This window comes from Trachemys scripta, chromosome 7 (assembly GCF_013100865.1).
Source record: "Trachemys scripta elegans isolate TJP31775 chromosome 7, CAS_Tse_1.0, whole genome shotgun sequence".
Taxonomy (NCBI): domain Eukaryota; kingdom Metazoa; phylum Chordata; order Testudines; family Emydidae; genus Trachemys; species Trachemys scripta.
Genome location: NC_048304.1, coordinates 91049542 through 91070082, shown reverse-complemented (window position 1 = coordinate 91070082; position 20541 = coordinate 91049542). Strand labels below are relative to the sequence as shown.

The following is a 20541-nucleotide window of genomic DNA, read 5'->3' as shown; positions in this document are numbered from 1 at the left end:
GGAGTAATGTCAGCATGAACCCTTAAGGTTAATTGAACCAGACTTGTGTTAGTGGAATAGTTATCGGATGAACAGGGGCAGCAAAATGGAGTGGAGCAATACCTGGCGCTGCTTGCCTCACTGGACCAAAAGAGATAGGGAGAGTTGGCTCCCAGCACACACTTGACTATTACAGATCTATCTGGATTCATGAGCAAGGTTTTTAGGTGAGTGGGGATTGAATTCCTGGTGCACAATCAGTGGAGTAGTTAGCTAAGGCTGTGATGGGCTTTACCCAAATATGCTATATAGGTTTTTCTAATTGTATTTTATAGTGTCAGATGTGTTTTCCCCAAGTAAAAGATTTTAATGGTTTGATGTTATAGAGGGCTCCCATCTGCTTGTGAATAGAAGAAGAAACCTTTGTAAAGGTGACCAGGGAGCTTACATTTTAGTTTCCTACAGCTGAGAATAGAGCACACCTTTGGGTGGGGGCTTGAGCACATGTTTTATTTATTTTATAAAGGGTCCCCAAAGCTTAAAGAACCTGACCTTTGATGCTGCAATTCATACTGACAAAAGGGTTACAGAGGCAACCCTTTTTTTTAGTAACCTGAGCCAAAATACCAATGCTCAGTTCCCAGGGAGCAATTGTGCCTCAATAATTGTTGTTAGAAAAATTAAGACAAAGAACACAGTCTGCTGCTGCTTGCAATAGTTCCCCCTAAACCATCAACAGTTTAGCATGTTTTTAAGGACTAAATGCTGCTTTCATGCAAAGAAACTTGGAAAACTATGTGTAACAGCACCATCTAGTGACTCCCATTTTAATAATAAAAAAAATAATCCCCATTCCTTATGTTTCTGTGCCCCTTCTGTTGTCAATATTTCTTACTCTATATAAACTAGAGCTGGTCAAAAAAATGCTTGCTTACAGTTTTCTTCAAAAATGCACCTTTGTTGAAAGTGAAACATTTCATGGGAACATATGGATTTAAATGAAATTATTTGAAAGGAAATGTTAAAACGTTTTGTTTCAATAGCACTGCTTCAATTCATTTTGTCTTGGCTTTTATATTATATTAAAATAATTTAAATATATGTATACACTATATTCTATTAAATATTTTAATACCATATAAAAGTTGAAATGAAAGGAATTGAAATTACACTATTGAAAAAAAGCTCCTGAATTTTCATTTAGCAAATTTTGTCTATTCCTTTGGATTCAGACTGATATTTTCCCTCTAAATGTTGGAATTTCCTATGGAATAGAAGTTCTGGTTCCTGATCAGCTCGGATATAAATGTTAAATATCAAGAGTACCGGTACTTGTGTGTGTGCTACAAATAATGGGATACCCACTGCCACCTTTGTAAAGCATTTGTGAGGGTCTTTATACAAGGTGCTAATGTAAATAAGTGCAAAGTATTAATAGTAGTAATTGGTTTAGAGTGAAAGTAATTTGAATCTTACCTGAAATGCTTTGGGCAGATGACTCAAATATTGGGATTCAAATCACTTTTTCTCTGTTGTCTGCCATATAAACACTGCAGAAATTAAAAAAGGAAAAGCTAATGGGGCTTAACCCTAAGCACGTGGTGTAACATAGTCCAGAAAACAGACAAGTAAAGAACAAAAGGAATAGATAACTCAAAGGCCCTGCTAAATATAAATCCAGCAAAGATAGAGTTTAAATTCTATAAATTCAAAGATGAAGCAAGCCCCAGGACACCTTCTTATTTCAAACCCAAGTCTTCTTTCACAAGGCATCTAAAAGTAATATATGGGTGTTCATTTCATAGACTGTAGGGCAGAAGGGTCCTTTATGATCGTCTGAACTCCTGCATAACACAGGCCATAGAATTTCACTCAGGTTTCAAAGATATTTGATATATTACAATAGCACATGTTACAAAGTGTTTATCCACATTCTCCTGAGTGCCCTTTCTAGTTTGTCCCTTGTTGACCATGATTACGTAGTATTCAAGATGCAGAGGCTCTCACTGCTGCTCTTGCTGGCCTGGCGATACTGCGTTCTAGAAGTTAGTGATAGTGTGGTGTGAGCTAGTTAGATCAGTAGCAGATATAGTAGGCAGCCATTTAGCGTTAGCATTCAGGCTGGTCAAGGTAGGTGACCATCTAGTGTAGCAAAACCAAAAGGCTGCCATTGGAACTCTAGGTAAGTAAATTGCCTCGGTTGATTATTGTAGGAGGATGTGGACTTCAGGCTCATTCTGAAAGAAAAGTGAGACAGCCTGCATGTGGCTCATCTGAAAGCAACGAAGAGGGGTTTGGAGTGGGAACTCCTGGTGCCTTGCAAGTTATTTAACTCAACTCTTGTTTAGATCCTTCAAGATCCCCTGAGTGGGAAAGGAGTCCAGGAGAGCTGGCTGTATTTTAAAGAAGCCTTATTGAGGGCTCAGGAACAAACCATCCTGATGTGCAGAAAGAATAGCAAATATGGCAGGCGACCAGCTTGGCTTAACAGAGAAATCTTTAGTGAGCTTAAACACAAAAACGAAGCTTATAAGAAGTGGAAATTTGGACAGATGACTAGGGAGGAGTATAAAAATATTGCTCGAGCATGCAGGGTTGTAATCAGGAAGGCCAAAGCACAATTGGAGTTGCAGCTAGCAAGGTATGTGAAGGGTAACAAGAAGGGTTTCTACAGGTATGTTGGCAATAAGAAGGTGGTCAGGGAAAGTGTGGGACCCTTACTGAATGGGGGAGGCAACCTAGTGACAGATGATGTGGAAAAAGCTGAAGTACTCAATACTTTTTTTTCCTCAGTCTTCACAGACAAGGTCAGCTCCCAGACTGCTGCAATGGCCAGCACAATATGGGGAGGAGGTGAGCAGCGCTCAGTGGTGAAAGAACAGGTTAAGGACTATTTAGAAAAGCTGGACAAGCACAAGTCCATTGAGCCGGATGCACTGCATCCGAGGATGCTGAGGGAGTTGTCTGATATGATTGCGGAGCCATTGGCCATTATCTTTGAAAACTTGTGGAAATTGGGGGAGGTCCCGGACAATTGGAAAAAGGCAAATATAGTGCCCATCTTTTAAAAAGGGAAGAAGGAGAACCCAGGGAACTACAGACCGGTCAGCCTCACCTCAGTCCCTGGAAAAATCATGGAGTAGGTCCCCAAGGAATCCATTTTGAAGCACTTGGAGGAGAGGAAGGTGATCAGGAACAGTTAACATGGATTCACCAGGGGCAATCATGCCTGACCAACCTGATTGCCTTCTATGATGAGATAACTGGCTCTGTGGATATGGGGAAAGTGGTGGACATGATATATCTTGACTTTAGCAAAGCTTTTGATACGATCTCCCACAGTATTCTTGCCAACAAGTTAAAGAAGTATGGATTGGATGAATGGACTATAAGGTGGATAGAGAGCTGGCTAGCTCATTGGGCTCAATGGGTAGTGATCAATGGCTCGATGTCTAGTTGGCAGCCAATATCAAGAAGAGTTCCCCAGGGGTCGGTCCTGGGGTCGACATCTGCATTAATGATCTGGATGATGGGATGGCTTGTACCCTCAGCAAGTTCGCAGATGACACTAAGATGGGGGAGAGGAAGATATGCTGGAAGGTAGGGATAGGGTCCAGAGTGACCTAGACAAATTGAAGGATTGGGCCAAAAGAAATCTGATAAGGTTCAACAAGGACAAGTGCAGAGTCCTGCACTTAGGACCGAAGAATCCCATGCACTGCTACAGGCTGGGGACTGACTGGCTAAGCGGCAGTTCTGCAGAACAGGACCTGGGGATTACAGTGGACAAGAAGCTGGATATGAGTCAACAGTGTGACCTGGCCAAGAAGGCTAATGGCATATTGGACTGCTTTAGTAGGAGCATTGCCAGCAGATCGAGGGAAGTGATTATTCTCCTCTATTCGGCACTGGCGAGGCCACATGTAATATTGCATCCAGTTTTGGGCCCCGCACTACAGAAAGGATGTGAATAAATTGGAAAGAGTCCAGTGGAGGGCAATGAAAATGATTAGGGGCTGGGGCACATGACTTATGAGGAGAGGCTGAGGGAACTGGGCTTATGTAGTCTGCAGAAGAGAAGATTGAGGGGGAATTTGATAGCAGCCTTCAACTACCTGAAGAGGGGTTCCAAAGAGAATGGAGCTAGGCTGTTCTTAGTGGTGGCAGATGACAGAACAAGGAGCAATGGTCTTAAGTTGCAGCAGGGTTTGTCTAGGTTGGATACTAGGAGGGTGGTGAAGCACTGGAATGGGTTACCTGAGAAGGTGGTGGAACCTCCATCCTTAGAGGATTTAAGGCCCAGCTTGACAAAGCCCTTGCTGGGATGATTTAGTTGAGGTTGCTCCTGGTTTGAGCAGGGAGTTGGACTATATGAGCTCCTGAGGTCTCTTCCAACCCTAATCTTCTATGATTCTATGATCTCAGTTCTCATGTGGCAAAAGAACTGCATTGTGGATGATAGATTATGCATGAAAAGTTATGTCTCTGTGAATAGCAGATAGCGAATCAATTATAACCCCTACTAAGTCTCAATAATGAATGAAGATTTTTAATAGAGAAGAGAGCATGGGTTGTCAGGCCTGGCCTATGCCAGAAATGTGTTTCTGGTATATCTATACCATGTAAGTGCTCCCAGTGATTTTGGTAGTATAGCTTATTCCAGCCCTCCTTGAGCTAAATAAACTATACCAGCAAAACAACAGTTTCACTGGTATACCTGCATCTGGATAGGAGCTTTTGAGAGCATGGGTTTTTTGGTTACAAATCTTACCTCATTATACCCCTGACTGACATAACTATGCCAACAAAAAATTGTCATGTAGCCTTAACCTTACTTGGTTCTAAAATCCAGTTTAGCACAGTAACTTCAATAGAATATTGACTCTGAGATATATCATGGGAACTATTCAAAACACTGAACTATCATTAATTTCACCAGTCAGTGGGTGACAGTGTTGTTCTACACAAAAACAAGGCTGTCACTAAATAAATTGATATATGTAAAATTCAATGAGAATGGTTAGCTAATGTTTCAGATCTTCAGATTTAGAACTACTAGTTTATAGATGCTTCTATCTTTCCCTAAAGTTGACCTGAAGAAGAACTCTGTGTAAGCTTGAAAACTTGTCTACCTCACTAACAGAAATTGGGCCAGAAAAAGATATTCCCTCACTCATCTTATCTTTCTGATATCCTGGGACCAATACGGCTATGACACTGCATCTAAAATTTCTGTCCTTTAAAAACACGCACATTTGTGTTAGCAATCTAGAGTTCTACTTTTCGTTATAGGACATGAAATAATTAGGGCTGTCAAGCAATTAAAAAAATTAATTGTGATTAATCATGGGATTAATCACACTGTTAAACAATAATAAAATACCATTTATTTAAATATTTTTGGATGTTTTCTATATTTTCAAATCTATTGATTTCAATTGTAACACAGAATACAAAGTGTACAGTGCTCACTTTATATTGATTTTTTATTACAAATATTTGTACTATAAAAAACCAAAAAAAATAGTATTTTTCAGTTCACCTCATACTGTAGTGTAATCTCTTTATCATGAAAGTTGAACTTACAAATGTAGAATTATGTACAAAAAATAACTGCATTCAAAGTAAAACAATATACAACTTTAGAGCCTATAAGTCCATTCAGTCCTACTTCAGCCAGTCAAGTTTGGTTACAATTTGCAGGAGATAGTGCTGTCTGCTTCTTGTTTACAATGTCACCTGAAAGTGAGAACAGGCGTTCATGTGGCACTGTTGTAGCTGGTGTCGCAAGGTATTTACGTGCCAGATGCACTAATGATTCATATCTCCCTTCATGCTTCAACCACCACTCCAGAGGACATGTGTCCATGCTGATGATGGGTTCTGCTCGATAACGATCCAAAGCAGACCGGACCAACACATGTCCATTTTTTCATCATCTGAGTCAGATGCCACCAGCAGAAGGTTGATTTTTTCTTCTTTGTTGGTTCAGGTTCTTTAGTTTTCATATCTGAGTGTTGTTCTTTTAAGACTTCTGAAAGCATGCTCCACACCTCATCCCTCTCAGATTTTGGAAGGCACTTCAGATTCTTAAACCTTCCGTCGAGTGCTGTAGCTATTTTTAGAAATCTCACATTGGTACCTTCTTTGCATTTTGTCAAATCTGCAGTGAAAGTGTTCTTAAAATGAACATGTTCTGGGTCATCATCCAAGACTTCTATAACATGAAATATATGGCAAAATGCGGGAAAAACAGAACAGGAGACATATAATTCTCTCCCAAGGAGTTCAGTCACAAATTTAATTAATGCATTATTTTTTTAACAAGCATCATCTGCATGGAAGCATGTCCTCTGGAATGGTGGCCGAACCATGAAGATGCATACGAATGTTTAGCATATCTGGCACGTAAATATCTTGCAATGCCAGCTACAAAAGAGCCATGTGACTGCCTGTTCTCACTGTTAGATGACGTTGTAAATAAGAAGCAGGCAGCATTATCTCCCGTAAATGTAAACAAACTTGTTTGTCTTAGCGATTGGATGAACAAGAAGTAGGACCACGTGGACTTGTTAGTCTCTAAAGTTTTACATTGTTTTGGTTCTGAGTGCAGTTATGTAACAAAAAAAAATCTACATTTCTAAGTTGCACTTTCACGATAAAGAGATTGCACTACAGTACTTGTATGAGGTGAATTGAAAAATGCTATTTCTTTTATCATTTTTACAGTGCAAACATTTATAATCAAAAATAATAATATAAAGTGAGCACTGTACACTTTGTATTGTGTGTTGTAATAGAAATCAATATATTTGAAAGTGTAGAAAAACATCCAAAAATATTTAATACATTTCCATTGGTATTCTATTGTTTAACAGTGTGATTAATTGTGATTAATTTTTTTAATCGCTATTACATTTTTTGAGTTAATCACATGAGTTAACTGTGATTAATCGACCAATTCCTATATTGTTGCTCTGCCTAATTAAGGACATGTCTGTGATCCACTGCAATGTGCTCTGATCCTCTGTGCAAGTGACTGCTTCTCATTCATTTATGCATTATTATTTCATGTCTGGCCGTTTACATGCATAATTGACATCTGAGTTAATGCAAGTTAAATGTATACATGCCTGTTTGTGGAGATAAGCATTTACTGCAGTCATGAGGGGCTAATGGTGTGAAGCCCCACCAAACACATTCCCTCTTTTGTTTTCTTAAACTGCCCCACTACCCCCACCACAACTTTCTGCTAGATGCCTTCTCTCCCAGGGCAGTCCCTGCCAGGGGCAGAAGTGGTGGAGAGGGAGTGGCTGAAGGGGCTGGTACAATTGGGGCTGGCTTAGCTCTTGGAGTGCAGTGTACAAAGGGAGGAAATGTCTAGAGAGCTGAATGCACTTGTAGCACCATGAGGTGAAGTCCAGTAATAAAGGGAGTGGTGATTTTCATCAATCTGGACAACATTCACATTTCCCCCCTAAAAGCTCCTCCCTCCACTGAAAGAACCCGTTACTCCTCTAGCTGAAATGGAAGAAATCTCTGCTGTGGATCTGAAGCTTGTTGTCTCACACTGTAGGGATGAAAAAAAAATACATATATGTATGCAAGTCAGTGTGAGTACAAAAAAGCAATTGGAGTGGATTTTCATTTTTTCTGAAAATCAGACCCTTCATGAACATCATGTCCACAGTATCCTAGAGAGGCTCCATCAACACCATCTTTATGCAAAGCCAGAAAAGTGCAAGTTTGACCAGGATGCTATTTAATTCCTTGGGTATGTTGTCTCCCCCCAGATAACTGACCATAGACATGTACAAGGTTGCTGCCATAACTGATTGGGTTGCACCCAAGGATGTACATGGGGTAAAGCAATTTCTAGGGTTCACCAATTTTTGACAGGCAATTTATTAAGGAGTTTTCTAGCTTAATTACCCCTATGATTGCCCTTCTGTGCAATAGAACTCAGTTCATCTGGTCCCCAGGGGCACAAGCTGCCTTCAGTCAACTAAAAGAGACTTTCACCATGGTACCTGTCCTGATCCATCTAGATGCCACAAAACCATTTACAGTAGAGGCTGACATGTCCAACTTCGTGCTAAGGCTGGTCTTGTCCCAACCAGTGGGCCCTTGTGATCAGCTGTACCTATGAGCTTTCTACTCCTGTAAACTAACTCAGGAAGAGAAAAACTATGAAATATGGGTCAAAAAACTGTTAGCCATCAAAGCAGCATTTGAAGAATGGCATCGTTTACTGACAGGTACTCCTTCCAGAGTCTGATAGATCACAAAAACCTGGAATACCTCTGGACAGAGAGACATCTTAATCAACATCAGATCCACTGGTCCCTCTTCTTTGCCTGGTTTGGTTTTTGTGGTCACCTATTGCCTGGGGGCCAGAAATGGACAGGCCAATGCCCTGCCCTGAAAAGATGAATACCATGAGCCTGGTAGGAAAACTCCCTCCATGATCAACAAGGTGTCCAACTTTGTTTCTGAGATGGTAGGGAACAACCTGATGTCTTCCAGCTATTCCCTGTTATCCCATCTCCTTTGCCACTCAAACCTGCCAGACCACGGGTGACGTTGGTACTGTTGCTGAGTTCAGGCTACAAGATGGCATTCTATTACAAGGACTGTATCTACATCCCAGATGGACAGTCCTGGCTTCAGGTCCTCAAGCTCTGCCATGATACCCCTCTTGCTGGCCACTTCAGTTATTTCAAGACTTGGAACTTGGTTTCAAGGACTTTCTTGTGGCCAGGCCTGCATATTTCTGTCAAGCAATGTATAAAATCTGTGACCTCTGCACCAAATGCCAATGCTCAAGGCCTCTTGGTCTTCTCCAGCCCCTTTCCACTCCACCTCAGCCATGGCCCACCATATTCATGGACTTTATTGTGGAGCTGCCACTCTCTCAGGGGCATACAATGATTTTATTGATGGTGGACCTTTTTACCAAAATGGTACACTTTATCCCATGCCCCACAATCCTAGCACTCCAAAGACTGCCTGTCTTTTCCTGGGGAACAATTTTCATTACCACTGATAGCCTCTGTCTCACATGATGGCAGTTGGCAATCACTTCATCTCCCATTTTTGGCAGGAGTTTCTAAGCTTTCTGGGCACATAATACCAACTCTTGTCTGTTTATCACCCATGCAGTAATGGGAAAACAGAGGGGATTAACCAGGTCCTTGAGCAATATCTTCGCTGTTTCGTGAATTACCACCAAGTTGACTGGGTTTCCCTGCTGACAATACTGGTAATGTGAAGTTAGGGGAACAGAATTTATATTGCTGGGACCTCCTGACAGCACCAGAGGGTGAGGACAGTGCCAACATAGTCCCAATCTGTCCAATGAACTGATGTATGTGTGGCCATCTTCAGGTTTTCCAGGTCTTCAATCTTCTCTCTGAAGGTTTCAATTCTCCATGTTTGTCCTATTTCAGAGCACTAATATGATTTTTCAGCTGAATCTTACTGTCCAACACGAGCATATTGCTTTAATTTAGGGAAGTATTATTTCTCTGGCCTTCTTTGGGTTTTTGAATTTTAGTCACTGGTATTCATCAAAGAAAATCTGATGGTTGCTTGATGTATCATCTAGTCAGATGAGACAACAAAGTGAACGGCAGTTTCTGAGAGCTCTAAGGCACCTTTTGAAGGAAGAAATAAACCTGAGTTCTGTGTTTGCCATGATCTTAAAACAAAATGAAAGCAGGAAATAAGTAGAGTTAAATGAGGTAGAGCAGAAAATTAGTAAAGTAAATGAGGTAGAATAATAGAACTGGCAGAACAAATTCTTCTTGATGGAGTAAAGCTCAGAATACAGCTGACCTCCTTAAAATTCTTCAAAAATTGCTTCTGGGTATTTAAGGCTATTCTTCAGTTCTTCCTAGGCTGTTGTTTTTTTTTCTGATTAAGTATCTGCCCAGCTTTGGGAACCTTCCTAGTGAACATTATGTAATATAAATAGTTAGCAGCAGAATGTTGAAATCGCTCTAATCATTAGGATTCAGTACTTCCATAAATAATGATACTGAAGAATGCAGGAACAAAGCAAATTGTAATGCTACCTATTCTAGCACTGGGAGCTCTTGACACTACTGCCCAGTTCAGTGGAACAGGTAGAATTCAGAATTAATGTAAACAGAAAAAAATGTAAATATACACATTCAGGTATTTTAAGGAATAATTTCCACATATCTCTATTCTGAGACAAGCTCAATGGAAACTCCATTATAACTTCTGCTCACACAAGTCCCAGAGCTTGCAATTCTAGCAGGTTACCAATAATAGCATCATTGCTGACCGTCACCTCCTCTGTGTACCCTTCTCCACTGCCCCAGAATGAACTCACTGACATGATATGATGGCCAAAGGTTTTGGCCAAAATTTTGTTTTGAAAACTTGAACTGAATTTATCTACTGCAAGAGTTAACTGGCTACCCACTCACCCTGTGCTTCCAGTCAACCAATTCAAATTTTGCCCAGGAAGATAGGCCATATCCTCCCACGCAACTATGAAATGGTCTCCTCCAAACTGCTCATTTCACCCTGTCTTTTCCTCTTGAAAGGAATTGCAGCTTCCGAAGAGGAGTTGGTGCCCAACAAATACCCCAGCATCTAAACTAACTGGTGATGGGGCCTTTTACTCCTGACCCCTCACCATCTGCCTGAGGTCCTGTACCACCACCTTCTGGCTGACTGCCCCTTTGTTACTTTGAATACTCTTACTTCACCTCACGTGTGCTCTATGCAGCCCTGCACCTTTCAGGGACTCGTGTTTGAATGTATGTCAGGGACAAATCCATTTTCCCTATTAAACACTCAACTGACCTTTTGTCAGCCTGTGGGCTCTGCAGTTGAATGGGGATTTAAACTGTGGTCATGTCTTAGACACAAATCAGAATCTTATATCCTTATCTGCCGTGAGCTACACTTCCTTGTTGTTCAGGAGTCCTGACTGGCCTCTCATTGTTGTACATACCTTCATATTACACGATACCTGAACATAACACATCAATTAGGGTGTTTCTTCAATAGAAGGTTAGTGCATGGGAAAATGCTGCTGTGCAGTTGTCCAATATAGTGGCATTTTTCTGACATTTTGCTTTCTTCTTGTCCTTGTTGGTACTGATACCAATGCTGTCTGATTGCACTTCACTGAACAAGAAGGAAAAAATATCCATGTAATGCACCATTCCAATATATTTCTTTGTCTCCTTCAACAACTATAACCGACAGAAGTCTCTTATCTAGCAAAAGGCTGCCTCTTGTCAATGTCTGATAATTCCATTTACTTCTCTGCTAGCACTTCTCATTTGTGCCTTATTCCCTGAAAGAGCCAGGTCTAAGCTAATAGTGAATGGGCTGAGACCAGTTATGCCTATGTCTATCATGGGGGAACTAGACAACCCAGCAAATACCCTGTTCCCTTGGGAGTCTGAGGGGAAATTCACTTCACAAGCCAGACACTTTGAGAGTTGGTTCTTATACCCAACAGAAATCACTGCCTGTGCCAAGATTAAGCATGCTGCATCAAAATGCATTTATAGCATGGTGGTATCTTTAGATAGTGATACTGTTTCCATTTGTAAGCACGGTAACTGACATTTGGGATCATTTTACTCGAGATAGTCACCGCATTAGCAGGAGAAATGAAAATTAAACAAAACCTGAACTTTTGTAAACATATATTTTCAATAAACAGCAGCTTTTCAGACGTTAGTGAACACATTTGTATTCTATGGGCCAAATTGTGTACTGATATAAATGAATGCAGCTCCACTGACTTTAATGAGGACTCATCCATTTACACCATGAGGAATTTGGTCTGATAACTATTGCCACAAATCCAATTTCAATTGACATCTGTAGTAGCAGTCCCAGAGAAGGTTTGTCTTGATGCCCTCTCCCCCCACTTTTTTTTTACTTGAGTGGCTAGTCAAGTTGGGATGTTCCGGGTGGGAGAAGAAATTGTTGGAGTCTGGTATTTTCTTTGATGCAATCTTGTTTATTTACAAGGAGTGTACAAAGTCCTGCTTCTCTGAAAGCAGGAGGAACCAGGAACAAAAGGAGCAGTTTCTTAGCTTACAGGTACAAGCCATTTTAGCCAACAGACCTCATTGTTCTCTCTCTAGCTTTTTTTCCAGGGTGTCACTCTGCACACTGGCTACAACTTGTCTTTCTTGCTTTTTTCCTTTGCCTCTCTCTCTTCTGTCTGTTCTCAGTCTCTGTGCATTCCTTCTCTCTCTCCCCTTCTTTCTTTAGACAATGCCCAAAGAGTGCTGGGCTCTTTGCTAAACAAATTAAATACATGATCCTTGCACTGAGGAGTTTATAATCTAATTATAGAAGTGATTCAATCCTGGCTAAAGTAGGGTGAAAGGGAGGGCAAGAGACTGGTAATAAATTATGGGGTTACTTTCATTATGAGTAATGTCTTAGTGGTGTTTCTATATGTTCCTTTAAATATATTTATGTAATATATTGAGTTATCTTAATCCATTCCATGGAATTTTATTAAATCTAGGTCCAGTAATCTAATTGAGAACAAGAGTAAAATTCTGGTATCCTGAAAGTACTAGAAGTATCATGAGAAATTTTCTTCTTGCAAGATTCCTTGTCTGGTTTTACAGACCTAAGAAGCACAGGTAGTTTGGAAAAGATTCAGATAACAATCCAGAATTTTAAATGCTTATATAACCAAAGTCCCAAACCCATCCTTCCCGTAGCTCCGATTCAGATCTTATATATACCATTCACAAATTCTTAGATGTAATGGAATTTATAATACTTTTCTTGTATTTTATATATGATCTTACATTCACCAAAGGCTTACGTGAATGCACCAAACCAGATTTTTTTTTTATATGAAGCTTGGGAATTTGGATTTGTGAGACATTCCATCCAGAAAAAAAGCAGTGAGCTTTTGAAAAAATGTTGTTTTTCTAATAGTTCAGGGCTGGCCAGCTTTCAAACAAATGCTGTTATCTGAAGTATTGGAATGACCTTGACTGTACAAAACAATTTAGTACTGTCTACCCTGACGGACTGCAGTTGTACAGAAGGCACAGATTGCTTTGAAAACACGTTAGCTCTGTAAACTCTGAACTGCTTATGCTGTGTGTGCTCTAGCTCAGCCTAAAGCGGGAGAGAGGAACCAAACTAATACAGATTTCAGGGTGGTAGCTGTGTTAGTCTGTATCAGCAAAAACAACGAGTCGTCCTTGTGAAACCTTAAAGACTAACACATTTATTTGGGCATAAGCTTTCGTGGGCTAAAATAAGCTTATGCCCAAATAAATGTGTTAGTCTCTACGGTACCACAAGGATGACTCGTTGCTCAAACTAATATTGAGGTTTTTGCAAGTTACAGGCTATATTTTGGCTTGTTTTTAGAATAATATCTAGGCTCTTCTGTTTGTTTCATACACATGAACCCCACCTTGGATTCCAAACCTCTTAGACTTCCAACTATTCAGTTTTCAGTTTAGAAGATGCATATTTTCCTTAAAATAAAATAAGCCATTTAGTTCCTATTCCAGGAAAATAACAGGGCCTCTGGATCTCGATTTCATTATATATCCTATTCAGATACATTATATCCTTATGGAATGTCCTTCTGAAATCCTCGGGGCTCTTTTAAATTGAAGCTATTATATATCTAGTCCTGAGTGAGAGTCAGCAAAGGGCTCAGTGCTTACTGTCGCAGAGCCACTCCCATAGAGATCGCCAGTACTTCTTTGTGCGTCTGGTGTGACTGATCTGCTGGGACACAGAATTGTTAAATCGCGTATATAACTATTCCTATTGTAACCAATTTAAAAAGCGAATGTAACTATTTATTTTTTCCACTAGGTGGCACAGTTGAAGTTTAATTTTAGTGATCACTTATTTATTATAAATGGGACATAAATCCGAAAACACCCTTAATCTTTGATTTGAAGAGTCATCTTAATAATGATACATTTTTATTTGCATACTTATTGTATGTGGCATCACTCCATACTGAGCTCAACAGAACCTGAACTGTTTTCTTACGTACAATACGCAGAATGACTCTTAGATGAAGCTACGGCCAACTGACCAAAAACAAACAAACAAACAAACAAAAAAAACCAGAAAAACTTTCATGTTAGTTTAGAAAGTTTAATGATATTTCAAAGTCCAGTTAATGCCCTTTGATGAGCCTATAATTACAAAATTGCTTTAATCCAATTTACAATATCCCTTGAATTCCTGATTCTTAGATGGAAATTTTATTTTATTTTTTTCAAAACAGATGATTGCTTTTCCAGTAAATGGATGGTATGATTTTTATTACATTTCACAGTGTTAGAACGCTATACAAATATTGTACTAAAAGTACAAAAATAAGTGCTTTATGCACACACTTTTTAATACTGTTCCTGTTTCTTTGCTTTGGCACCTGTTATAACTTACCTTATATAAATAGCTGGAAAAAAAGAAGTATATAGTTATTTAACAAATGAAAGTGAGAAACATTTTTTACTGACAGAAGTCTTTTTCGTTAATAGTAGATGTATGGATACATTAGTTCTTGGCAATTTTCACTAGTGTATCATTGCTAAAAATGATTTAAAATGGATATGTATAAGGGAAAATTGAGCTAAAACACCAACAATAGTATTAATTATTTAAACCTCTGAGTACAATGGCTGGGCTTAAATGGTTTCCCTGCAGTGCTGTCATTCTCAGCAAGCAAACAGTTCTGTATCAATTGTAGAGGAGAATGCCATGATTTTTTTTTAATCACCTTAATGAGACAGTGTCTAAAGTGTATAAATAGAAATAAGCTCCATTAGCTCCAGCAGTTACAGAAGAGCTGAACTTTCACAAATGTGGACAGATCTTGCACTTTTTATTCAGGCAAAACATCCATCGAAGTTAATGAGAGTTTTACCTCACCTAAGAAGAGCAGGACTGGGGCCCATTTCATTTCAAGTGGCTCTGACGTATGAATAAGCTTTTGACAATACAACAATGAACTAAATTAATATGACACTCTAGAGACTAGGGGGCACCAAAGAATTGACAAACAATGTAATTTCCCTTTTGTTTTCCAAAAACCCTTAAAGGGATACTGCCAAGGTGGGTAAATCCCAAATGATTACGAGTCCCCTTTTATATCTGAGTACTTTGCACTTAGATACCACTCTCTAGCTGAAGATACTAATGTGCTTTACAGACATTAATGAATTTAATCTAGGAAGAAGGGGAAAGGACAGTTTTATTAGGCAAGTTTTACAGATAAAGAGAGTGAGCACAAAGGCATTAAGAGACTTGCCAAAAGCAGGGTTCCTCATTCTAAGTGATAAAACCATCCTTCTTCATACAACTTTGCAAAACCAATGTGCTTGATTCTCCTTTCATGCTGGCCTAAATCAAGAATAATGCCATTGAACTCAGTGGAACTACATGGGTGTGTATCAAACGCAATCAGAATCAGACCACATAAACTGTTGTTTTTTCTTACCAAAGCTAATGCTTTAAAACTTAAAATGAACAAACAACCTGGAAGCTGGAAAAAGCATGGATAAGCAATCTTATGATGCCAAACCAGGGGATGGGTATGATGGGTGGAGAGAAAATAGGTCTGATTCTGTTCCCATTGTAGTCAAGGACAATGGATTTCAATGGCACTGTAGCAGGCCCAATGTTAAAAACATAGTTTACTCTCAAGCCTCCAGTGGGTTACAGAGAATAATGAACTAAAAAGAAAAACCAAGAGTTTTAAAAATGATTACAAATATCTTGACAGTGTCCCTTTAAGTTTCCTATATAAATTCTATAGAGCACATACATTTAAAAGAGTGATTAGGGTTTAGAAGAGTGATCCCTGTCTCTCTATAACAAGGTTGCAAACACTGTAGGAATAGGTAGACTAATAGCATTAGAGACTATACAGCTTATACATTTGTTCCATTACTACTACAAGTAAGTCACAAAAATACGAGAAAAAGGTAAATACAAACACTTAACTGTTACTAGTCTAGTAAACACTATTTCATATACCAATGTGCTTTGAAGAGCTTTATATATATATATAAAACTCTACTTAGAAAGCAAAATAATTTTCACAGTGTCGTTGTTTCACATACTGGTTTACAAATTTGGGGCCTGATCCATTTCTCATTGAAATCAAGGCAACAGTCTTAACTACACTGGGTCAGGCAGGAACAGGTAATTTTTTAGCATTGAGTGCCTCTCATGTAACCGGTGTGTCAATGGGTGAAAGGTGGTGAAAGTACTTGTTTTGCTTTTTGATGGAGAAGGTGCATAGTTGAAATAGCGGCATTAAAAAAATGACCAGTGACTACAATATGAAAATCTGATATTTGTGGATAACGTTGAGATATAGACTGAGCTATTATAAGCTTCCTTTCTCTTTGTACTAAAACTATTATCTCTAAGGACCTTAATAACCATTTATTAACATGCACGACATTTTGTCACTAAAAAGAGACTAGTACTGAATTATTGTGAATAATAACTTATTGCGCTCTGTCTCTGTATTTTGGACTCTACTAGTTTTGAACTTATAATTACTTCATACTCCAAATTGTGCAATAAAATATATGATTTTTTAAAGGAAGAGAGATTTGGGTCAGGACTTATTTTTCTTGATTTCATATGCATAGAGTAACATTTACAGTTCACCTAATAAGGAAAAACTAGAAATCCAGGACCATAGGTTAAGCTTTCTTATTCTGCTCGTATATGTGCAAACTGTAGCATTGTCTCAGGAGGATCCTGTTAGAGTGATGTCAGTTGTCATCAGAGCACCTTACAAGGCAATACTTTGTGTCTATAAAAGTAAGTTTGTGTTACACGGTGATTGCTATTGTCTGGATTCTGTACACAACTGTATTGTGTCTGGTTCTTGCTTCCTCACCCTATGAACAATCTACAGTGTGTTTTCTTGCTGATTGTTTAATTTCATTTCATTTCAAGCATTGCAAATTATTGATGTTAATTAGGTGCAACTTCTGTAATTTAGTATAGTTTAGTCTTAGCTCAAGTTTTATTAAAAACCTCATATATGAACACTCTCGAATTTTGGGAAAGTTGGGTCCAAATCTGGTGCCTCAAGTACATTTCTGTGTGATATGTCTGGAACCAAAGAGCCCTACATTTTCTATAATGTTTGCAGATTTACAGTAGTAAAAAAATCAAGTCTCACATTCGGCAAACTTCTTTGGGCTTATCTTCTCAAAAATGTCACAGCTTTCTGACTACACAATTTCATAACTAGTGTTGACTCACTAGGCTTAAAGTGACGTGAGTACCATATGGGTACAGTGGGATACACACTAGGAGGGTCTGTGTGGCTACAGTATGAACTATAGGCTCTACATCCCGCAGAAATATCATGTGAAAGGAGAATGCAAGCGTTCTGAGATACTCAGACAGACCAGTCTACCTTATCATCCCCTCAGGAATTGGAATGCAGTATCTTACAGTTGGAAGCGCTCCACATTTTGGTGTGATTAAAAGATGTGTGCTATATCTCAGTCTTTTCACTCGTTGGAGAGGAGATGGTTTTCCTGGGTAGGTCTGAGGTGACTGATATTGCAGTGAAAGGATGTTTTTCCCATGCTGTAAATCAAAGGGGAATTTTAATATCACCAGAGCTTGCCTGTATGATATAATGTCATTTTACAGCCTACGGGCTCTGGCTCCTCAGGCTAATGGAGATATCAGGTCGTTTCAACAGCTGATTTTTTTTTTTAAAGAAACTTGAAAGGCACATGTACAATGGCTTTTGGGAGATTCAAAAGATCACTATCAACTTGCAACCCTCAGAAATTGTAATAAGACCAGGCATTGCACAAACCCTTACCATACTTGTCACAAGACTAATGAATACAATGGGAAAACATATTGTGCAATTAATTAGTCAATTGCAAGGGCCGGCTATAGACTGCAACAGATGATATTTCAGTTCTTAAATTGATACTTCACTGGATTTTGGCCAAAAGGCCATTAAAAGATTCTATTGGTTTAAATTATAATGCAACTTTGACATGGCTTCAGTGTCGTGCTAAACTGTTGATGAACACAGGCAGATTTCTCCAAAGTTCCGTTTTCTTACATTTTATATGGCTTTAAATTTCTCTTAGTATAATTTTTATAGTAGAGGCGAATGCTCTCAGGGACAATAGGCGATTAACTGCTAGTGTAAGAGGATGTAATTCCAAGAACTTGCTTACACCCACAGTGAATTTGTCCCATGAAGATGACTTGTGCTAGAAGCACATTGATCTTCAGAGAGGTTTAGCAAGCATGATGATTAAATCTCACTTCTGAATTCTCATGGCCTGGTTTAACTGAAAATCAGCCATGATAAACAAGCCCTTTTTTGGCTTGCACCATTAGTAGTTATGGGCTGCTTTTCTAAATTATTTACTCTCTAGTTGAAAATACATTATTTTGTTGAGATTTTGCCTTCTTCTATACAGACTTAAGCACTACAAGGGGATAGAGAAAACTCCAGTGACTGAAACCTATCCTCTACATTAAACATCAAATCAGCTCTGAAATGCACATAAACAAGCACATCAGATTTTACTGCTAAATGTGTGAAAACCAGCGTTTGCTATATTGGCCAGAGTTTTCAAAACATTTTAGATACCTAAATGAGTGTTTAATGCCTCTAATCTAGTGTTTATATGGAAGATAGGCTCATATATGATTTTCAAAGGAACCAAAGCTGCGTGCAGGACCTCTGTGCACCCAGGGTTGCCTTATATTTCACACATTGTTTGCTTGACCTGCGGTATAGTAGGATTTTCTAGCTGGGTGGAGGTACACATGGGCCAACATAGGCTCATGAAAGTTTGGCATGGTCAGAGCACATCTAACTCATTACGCTTATTACGGATGAGCAGGCAGAGAATCAACTCCCCATTGGCTTATTATGTGAATGAGGTACAAGTACAAAAGAGGCATCCAAGGACACAAAAAGCCCCTCCTATCCATACACACAGCTGAGAGGAAGAAAGGAAAACAGAGACTGAGACATAATGTAGCTAATTTAGCGAGAGCCAGGCAGTGGTATTGGACTGGGGTGGTAGCCAGCACACACAGGCTCGGTTTGGGGATAGCATGGGAGCTTTGCTATGCAGAGGAAGTGAATTGTTTTGTAGAAGGGAATGAGAGATTTGTTGTGTTTCTCAAGGGGAAGGATAGTGATCCCACCGACCATTCATGTCATGCAGTAGTGGTTGAGGTGGAGCAACACTACCACTCAGCAGCCTGGAAAGAGGATTCTGTTCTTTCTAACTCCCTTTTGCCCCTGTGTATAGCCCACTTGTGCAGGGCCAGCTCCAGCATTTTTGCTGCCCCAGGTGGCGGGGGGGAAAAAAAGCTCCATCGGTGGCAGCTCTACCGCCGCCGCTTCATTTTTCGGCGGCAATTCGGCGGCCGGTCCTTCCCTCCAAGACGGACTAAGGGACCCGCCACCGAATTGCTGCCGAAGAGCCGGACGTGCCACCCCTCTCCATTGGCCACCCCAAGCACCTGCTTGCTGCGCTGGTGCCTGAAGCTGGCCTGCACTTGTGCCCCTGAGGAATTAGGGGGAGACTCAAAAAAATTGTGGGAGTTGGGTGCCTAACTGCCCCTCTTTCTGCTTTTAAGTCTTGCTATGCACCATGAATATGGGTACGCTAACATAGCTAGCTAGTCTGAGACGGCGAACTGCTTTTCAAGCTCTAAAGTCGCTATATAATTGGGAATATTTCTGTATTTGGCATGGATTATTGTTTGTAAACACACACAGTAATATATACCTGAGAACCTTTAAGAACTTTTTCCTGGGCCAAAGTAATTTGTTGTTTTTTTTCCAGTGTGAAAAATTGATTTTTAACAGATTTTTAAAATTTGTTTTGGTATATGTTCCATTGTAAAACTATCAATCTAGAAGTATAAAACTATCACTAAATCTAATTTTGGACAATAGATTAGTTTAAAATCGTGAGGTCACAATAATTATCACACTGAACTAGCCTCTTGCTGCATTTGATTAAAAGAAAACATTGATTTAAAAAAAAAAACAAAATAGTCTCTCAAAACGTTCCATAACCATCACTACGAGTAGCCACTGCAAAGGCAGGGTAGGCTTCATACGTTGCGTAAGGTGCTAAATCTTGTCCCAGCGTCACTGCTTGTTTTAGTTGTGTAGCTGGTACAGTAGCAGCTGGATTAGCAATGGTGTATCCTGCAGTGAAAAACAAACACAAAAATGCATTTTCATGCAAATATACCTGATACAGCTGATAACCATCCTTTTGTCTATACGATTACGTAAACAGGTGGCGATTTCATTGTCGATGGTAACAGTATATTTGTTAGATTAAATATACTTACTTGTTCTGACATCTGGGTTTATCAGCTGTTATAAATGATAATTTTCCTCTACTTTGCAGTCATATTGGACAGTGACAGTTTTGGTATAGCTAATTAGCAGAGTTTTCATATATAATCTGTAGAACACATCATTTCCCAACTCCCTCCCCCGCCCTGCTATTCACTGAA

The 20541-nt window shown here is 39.4% G+C and overlaps 1 protein-coding gene across 1 annotated transcript in view; it reads right to left on the bottom strand.

Annotated features, from left to right (window-relative positions):
* Nucleotides 1–14230: 14230 nt before the first annotated feature.
* Nucleotides 14231–20541, bottom strand: part of A1CF (APOBEC1 complementation factor) — a 28649-nt gene continuing 22338 nt past the window's right edge. Inside the window, exon 7 of the mRNA XM_034776857.1 lies at nucleotides 14231–20224. Coding sequence (XP_034632748.1) covers nucleotides 20073–20224 — 152 coding nt within the window. The 3' untranslated portion in view covers nucleotides 14231–20072. The remainder of the gene's footprint in view (nucleotides 20225–20541) is intronic.